Genomic DNA, 7,789 nt, shown 5'->3' with positions numbered 1-7,789 from the left:
TTCTGTGTCTGTGTTAATTGGTTTCCCTTTTCTTTGTTGAAGAGGGTCTGTGCAATCCTTCTGCCTAGTCCGCCATCTTGCCCCGCCTCCCAGGTTAATCATTCTTTAATTCATCTTGTTTATGTTTAATTTTTTCATTCTTAACATCCCTTGTTACTCCTACAAGTGCTGTAAATGTAACAAGTTAAGAATTTTAAGTTAAATAATGTAATATTACTGTTCTGTGAACAATTGTCAAATACATTTGGTTTCAGTTAAATAGACTTAGATTGTGCTTATAATCCTAAATTCAGTAAGGATTTGTATTTTAATGGTATTGAGATGTAATTTTTCTGAATGTTGTTTTCAGGGGAACGAGTTAGAAGTAACCATCATGATGGTGGTAGAAGCACTGTGTGAACTTCATTGTCCTGAAGCTATACAGGGGATCGCTGTCTGGTCATCTTGCATTGTAGGGAAGAATCTTCTCTGGATTAACTCAGTGGCTCAACAGGCTGAAGGGAGGTAAGTTAGATGGAAGGACATGGGTGATAAGATTACTTTGTGTTTAAACTTTTATATTAGAGACTGTGGTGTGTCCTGTGGTATAGTGGTTAAACACTCAGCAGCTAACTGAAAGGTCAGAGATTTTAACTCACCAGCCACTCTGTCAGAGTAATATGTGATAATCTGTTTCCGTAAAGATTACAGCTTTGGAAACCCCATGGGGCAGTTGTGCTCTGTTCTATAGGGTTGCTGTGTGTCAGAATCAACTTGACAACAATGGGTGTGTTTTTTGGGTTATTAGTAGCTAACATTGTAGTAACGTGTTAAAGCACTTTTGCTTAGTTTCAGTGATTGAAGCTTGCCATAAATCACTTCACTAGGAGGCATTTTTAATCTGTTTTTAATTAGTAGCAATACTTAAGTGCTTTTTTTTAGATACTTAGAAGCAAATCATACTGTAAAACAAGATGTGTGAGTATGTGTTTGTTTTTTTTTCTTTTTTTTTTAATTGTGATTTGGGTGAAAATTTACAGAGCAAATTCACTTTCCATACAGCAGTTCACATACACTTTGTCTCATGACACTGACTACAATTTACCACAATGCAACAGCTCCCCTGCCACTTCCTCCCTAGTTACCTCTTCCCTGTGTCCATCCCTCCATGCACTCCTGCCTCCTCAGCTGTCTCCCTGTGCATAAGCAGCCCTTCTTGCTCCCATGATTGTTCTCTCCAAGGAGTATATCTACCTCAGGTAAATGTTCAATTCATATGCCTGTCTTTTGTTTGGCTGGAAGCCACAGGTGTGGGTTCAATTTCAGACCTGAGGGACAGCTAGGGGCCATAGTCTCAGTGGTTGCACAAGGCTCTGTTGGACCAGCAACCTGGTCCCCCCGCCCTTTTTTTTTCTCCAAATGATTTTGAATTTTGTTCCACATTGTTCTTGCTTTCTATCCAGGATCTCCTACATAGATCCCACTGGTTGACAGTGGTCACCAGGCATCATAGTCGTATAGGCTGCGGATCTCATGGCGTACTAGTCACTAGGACTAATTGTTTGCATGAATTTTGGTTTTCTTCATTCTTCTTTGTTCTGAACGAGGAGAGACCCATCATTGCATCTAGGTGGCTGCTTGCAAGCTTTTAAGATCCCAGTTACTGCTTGCCAAAGTAGGAGGTGGAACAATGTTCTGTGTAGGATGTTTTGCCAATTGAGCTTGATGTCCCCTGTGACCATGGTCCCAAGCCCACAGGTTCAACTACTTGGACCCTCTGGGTAGCTGGCTGTGACCAAGAAGTGACTGCAGCCTAGCCCCTTGTCAGCTCTACTACACACCTGGGAATTCAGATCATACACATACACTTCTAGGACCACTGTCTGCCAGTCTTATACATGACCTTGGTTGGGTACACTCCCCATGAAGTATGTGTTTTATAAATACATTTATGCTCGATTTTTAGCTGAGAACCTTCCACATTAGAGTCTGGTACAAATTGCCCTTTATCATTGGAACACTTGTTTGTTAGCCCTATGAACTTAACATTCATGCTCATTTGACTCTTCAAGGACAGTGAGCATGTACCAAACTAGTCTGTATCCATTTATGTTAATTTGAACAAACCTTGAAAACAACTCAAAATCCTGCCTTCTACTTGTTTGCTTTCATATGTAGTTTTCCCCCTCTTTTCCCAGAAATAGCAGTATACATAGGCACAGAGTTTTGTGGCTTGCTTTTTCCACTTCAGAGTATTTACAAACAAATGTATTGCCGCGTTAAATATTCTACAACATGATTTTCACTGGCATATTTGTATTTATCTGTGAGTGTTGCACAATTTAGCATCCCTTATTATTGTCCCTAAAAGTTATTTATGCTGTAACAGTTAATACTGTTCTAAATACCATGGCACCTCAGTCTTTGCTCATATTTATGACTATTTTCTTTGAATTCATTCCTACAATTTGATTTACTAGAAGAAAGGTTATAGTCCATAATGATACATGCTGTTGCTGAGTTACCCTACAGAAAAGATGGTTCTAATTTAAGACTTTACCAAGAGGATATCACCTCTCAGTACATTTGTGAGTCCTTGAAAGCAAATACCCTGCCACCATCATCAGTAAAAACAATTGTTTTAGTTTACATTCCTTTACTTACTAATGACTAATATTACAACTTCCCCCAGGCGTGCTGTTCTTCATTTGTGCTTTTTTAAAAAATGGATTATGTCTTCACCTGTCATTTTTTTCCTGTAATGATCTGTGACATTTTATTGCATGCTAAGATTGTTGTGATCTAATTTCTTGATTTATAAGTTATTTTGAATGTTTAGGGGTTGGTTCGTTTCTTTGACACCCAGAAGTGTTGGATTACTATCAAATTAAATCTCTTACTTTGTGGTTTCTATGTAGCCATTCCACACACTAAGATCAGATACTTACCAATATTTTCTAGTAGTTGTTTTTATTTTCCAATATGTAACCATTTTAAAATTTATTTTTATTTGTTGTGAGGAAGAACTTAATTTGATAACTACGCTCCTCCTCCCCAAAATAACTCATTGTCTCAGCTCAATATATTGAGTAATCTGTTCTTTTGCCAGTTTTTTTTTTTTTTTTTTTTTTTTAATGACATGCAGTATTTAAACATAAGGTGGTTTTGATTTGCATTTAAGGTTTGAAAAGGCCTCTGTGGAGTACCAGGAGCACCTGTGTGCCATGACAGGCGTCGACTGCTGCATCTCTGGGTTCGACAAGTCTGTTCTCACATTGGCCAACTCTGGGCGTAACAGTGCCAGTCCTAAGCATGCTCTGAATGGTGAGCATTAAATAAAACAAAAATTGGGGTCAAATATTTATGTCTGAGCATTTTATTTTCTGTTTTTGGGTTTCTATGCTTATTGAAATATTTAAGACTACGCTGGGTCTCTTTTTTCACTTTATAAAATACATTCTCTCAGGTGAATCCAGGAAAACCGTGTTGTCCAAACCAACTGACTCTTCCCCTGAAGTTATAAATTACTTGGGAAATAAAGCCTGTGAGTGCTACATTTCAATTGCTGATTGGGCTGCTGTCCAGGACTGGCAGAATGCGATCCATGATTTGAAAAAGAGTACCAGTAGTACTTCCCTCAACCTAAAAGCTGATTTCAACTACATAAAGTAAGGTTTTTTTTTTTCCCTCTTCAATCAAAAATTGATGATTCTCAACCCAATTAAACAAATTTTCGTTAGCTATAAACTTTTTCTCTGTGGCAGAAAAATATTAAAATTAGTCATATCTACTAATGCAAAATGATTATAGTTCTAATAATAATATTGTTATAAAAATGACTACAACAGGAAACCAACATTACAGGTGAGGAGGTATTTGTGCAGTGGGAAAACAGACTCATAGCTGTTGGACAGTCCTTAGGAATTGATCCTTAGAGTCTGTTGTTCTAAAACATATATTCCTTTGAAAATTATGCCAGAATGAATAGAGAGAAATTTGGAAATGATCACCTATTCTGGTTTTCTTGCTAATTTACTTTTGAATATATCAAAACATTTTTCCTACAGAGGACAGAGCTTATGAACATTTAAAAATTAAATTCCCTTTTCTCTTCTTACTCTTTTATGTATTTTTCGATATCTTAATACAAAATTTGAATACCTGTTCTGTCTCGGACCCTTGGCTGGAAGATAAACGTTATTAGACTTTGTGGGGCTATCACTACCATCAAGGAGCTTAGCTTCTAGTGAGTAGATGGGTCCTTGGGTAATTTCTTCATTGAATACCCACTTTGTGCCAGTTAGAGGGATGCAGAAGTAGAGAAAACAGACATGAGTAGTAACCCTTGAGGAGTTGATGTTATAGTAAGAGGAAGACACACAGTCTTGTGCCATTTGAGCACAAACTTGAGGGAATAGACCTGATGTAAGATGAGGGGCTTAGAATGTTCTGGAAATGACCGGGAGTCCAGTGTGGTTGGATCAGAGTGTGTAATGGAGATAGAGATAGAGAAGTAGTTCAGAACTGTGCTAAGGACATTGATTTTTACTCTGAGGAAGACAGAAAATCTTGAAGAGTTGAGCCGAGGGAGTAGTTCCCTCTGCTGTGTTGTGAAGAGACTGAAGGTGGTGGCAGAGGTAGAGCATTGCTTTGTTGAGGGGAATGTAGAGGGAGGAGAAAGAAGCTGTAATCCAGACAGGAATCGATAGGGGCATATTTACAGTGTGTGTGAGACACACAGATGAGATTACTTAATAAACAACTAAGAGTTGGATTTGGAACTGAGGAGAAAATTCTAAGCTAGAGAGAGATTTAGGATCATAACTATAGAGGTAATAGATAAAGACCCTCTCTCCTGCTCACTTTGTGTACTCCAGGGCCTTTGTAGGCCATAAACCACAGATAAGGCTTGGGGAAGAGTGAGTGAAAAGGAAAGAAGGCCAATGCCAGAAGCCTTCAGAGGAAGCCATTGAAGAAAACACAATATTGAGGGAAGAATTGTCCTAGTGTTGGAGAACCAGATGCTCCAAAGAATACAAGCAAGAAGTTGTTTGGTGAGACGAGAAGGAGAAACCATATCGACAATTACTAGAGAAATTTTTAAATGAAAAAGTTTTGATAGATTATTTGGTCAGTAAATTTTCCTTGAAGTCAAGCAGGAAAAACTGGCTGGAGGAGAATACTGTGTACCTGTTTGAAATAATGAAAAGATGAGTGCTCTTTTAGGTCAAGGAGCTCTGATAACGTAGTGCCTAAGGTACTTGACTGCTAACCAGAAGGCTGGCAGTTCAAACCCACCAGCCACTCCTCGGAAGGAAGGTTTTGCAATCTACTTCCATAGTGATACTGCCTTGGAAACCCAAGGAGGGGTTGCTGTGATTCAGATCTGACTCAATGGCAGTGAGTTTGGTTTTGGTTTTTTGGCTTTTAGGTCAAGGGGAAGGAACCCCTAGAAAGCAGAAGCCTAAGAAAAAGGACATGGATAAAAGTACTTGCTTGGCCCCACCTTTTTAATGAAAGCAGTTAAAGTTGGGTACAGACACAATTTTGGGAGTAGATAGTGAGTTTTGGCAATCAGAATAGAGGAAATTAAAATCTTTTTTTTCTTCCCCCTGAAGAGTCACTCCTTAACAGAAAGCGTGAGGGTGTTGTAAAGCATAGTGAATAAGATTCGTTACAGCTCTGGAGGGAACCAAGTAGGAACATAAGAAACCCATCACAGAAGAGGACTTAAGACCCTGTAATGGCAGAAACAATAAACATGTTGGTCACCAAACCTCATCTGTTCATCAGTGCCCAGTAACTAAGGCTCCCCTGAGAACATGGTGGTTGCATCAATCTAGGACTAGTTAGGGCTTGTGGTAGTTCAGTTTGTGTGTCAACTTGGCTGGGCCCGTTGAGTGGCTGGGGTAGCTGAATGTAATATTCCCCATGATGAGGCTGGTAATCAACTCCATGGTGGAATCTACTGTCAGCAGCTGAGTAGCTGCCTTTGGATATGTGGTCTGCTTCCTGTATGTAAGAAACAGCTTTGAGAATGATCTGTAGCTTATGGCATGCTTGAACCTGCATTTAGCTGTGTCGTTGTTCAGCAGCCTGCCATGCTCTGCCGACCTTGGGACTTACAATGGACTTGAATTAATGGTCTGCCGTGTGGTTTGGTAACATCGGGACTGTGCCATTTTATTTGTTGACCTTGGGCTTGTTAGCCTCAGCAGCCATAGCTACCTGAGTGAAGAGATGCTTCTAGCTGCAGTGGGCTGGGAGCAAGAGGCAGAGCTGCTGCCCAAGGTCGAGAGGCTTTTACCCAGCCCCTAGAGCCTGGCACTTTGAAATCGGACATCTAGCCTCCCAAACTGTAAAAGAATAAACTCCTGTTTGTTCAAGCCATCTCATTTGTTATATCTTCTGTCAGAACAGCACTGGGTAACCAGAACAGGGCTTACTAAGATGAAAGCTGGCAGAGTCAATCACATGATGTATATTTCCAGTGCTGGATCCAGGCTAAGTTGTGAAAGAAGTGACATAGTAAGAGGAACAGGTAAACTGATGGAAAAGAGAAATTTAGAAACCATATGTTGTCTTCATGGTTAGAGAACAGATGTAGTAGAAATGGGAGCAGAGTTAGGGGATCTAAAGGTAACGGTGGGGAGCTAGGAGGATGAAGACTCATCCTGGCATTATTACTACAGGGTTGTGGGTAAGAATTTCAGAGGTAGTATCATTGTTTGGATAAGGTGAAAATATGGAGGAATTCTTTGAAAGAACAGCAATGAGTTTCATACAGAACACAGTGAAAAAGAGAGTGCAGAAGGGAGGCCAGCAGTGGAAGAAGGCAAGAGTGGATGGAAGATGGAGACCTACAGGGGCTTAAGCTTTAGGCAAAGAAGGAGGTAGTGCTAGGAGTTTAGTTGTAGCTAGAAGAGAAGCAGAAGTTCCTAGTTGCCCTGCAGAGGTCTACTTCACTCTCTGTGTTGGATAGGCTTCAGGGATAACAGGTGAGCAGCAGATATAAAGAAGGAGGAGACGTGGAGGGGTGAGAAAGCTAAGCTAGATGTCTCCAGCTGCAGCTTTCTGATTTGCTTCTCTAGTTATAGTGCTTATTAAGATGGTAGTTACATCTTCACAATAAAAATGGTTATATGCATGGAAAGAACTTCAAAAGATAATTGTGTAACTATACTGTGTCCCATCCCCTGCTCTCACCCCTGAATTTGTTCTAGTTTTTTGAGTGGTGCCATAAACTGGATACAGTGTACTATTGCCTTTTAAAATAAGCGATATTTTAATTACAGATCACTAAGCAGTTTTGAATCTGGAGAGTTTGTTGAATGTACTGAGCAATTAGAATTGCTACCAGGAGAAAATATCAATCTACTTGCTGGAGGATCAAAAGAAAAAATAGGTATTTGAAAAAAAATTTACATTATTTGTATAGATAAGTTACTTGAAGATTTTGGCTTAGTGTATTTTATTGAAAAATGTGGACGTTATTGTACATTTATTTTGGAGAATACTCCCAAGTGAAGTAATTCTACATGCTGAAAACAGCTACATTAATGCTTGGAAATTGTACAAAGTAGTGGTTAAGCTAAATTTTTTTTTGATGATTTGAAGTCTTGATTGATACCTTGATGTGGTTCATTAACTTCTTTATCACAATTGAAACATGATACCTCTAAAGTTAATATTGTGAGTAGTCTGTGTATTAACATCGATTCATTAGATTCAGTAAGATTTGTCCAGTGTAGGTCAAAATTTGCCCATTTAAATAGTGATTGACTTACTGATTTTTTGGGGGAAAAAAAAA

The 7,789-nt window shown here is 39.2% G+C and overlaps 1 protein-coding gene across 1 annotated transcript in view; it reads left to right on the top strand.

Moving 5' to 3' along the window:
• The window catches only part of SMG1 (SMG1 nonsense mediated mRNA decay associated PI3K related kinase), a 144,551-nt gene that overhangs the window by 85,703 nt on the left and 51,059 nt on the right, over positions 1-7,789 (top strand). The window contains exons 23-26 of the mRNA XM_007950585.1: positions 350-504; positions 3,161-3,303; positions 3,446-3,647; positions 7,275-7,384. Coding sequence (XP_007948776.1) covers positions 350-504; positions 3,161-3,303; positions 3,446-3,647; positions 7,275-7,384 — 610 coding nt within the window. The remainder of the gene's footprint in view (positions 1-349; positions 505-3,160; positions 3,304-3,445; positions 3,648-7,274; positions 7,385-7,789) is intronic.

The sequence above is a fragment of the Orycteropus afer genome, unplaced genomic scaffold (genome assembly GCF_000298275.1).
Source record: "Orycteropus afer afer isolate SDZICR_OR568_19922 unplaced genomic scaffold, OryAfe1.0 scaffold00281, whole genome shotgun sequence".
Lineage (NCBI taxonomy): Eukaryota > Metazoa > Chordata > Mammalia > Tubulidentata > Orycteropodidae > Orycteropus > Orycteropus afer.
Note: the sequence above shows the minus strand (reverse complement) of the source record. Positions and strands in the feature narration are given on the sequence as shown.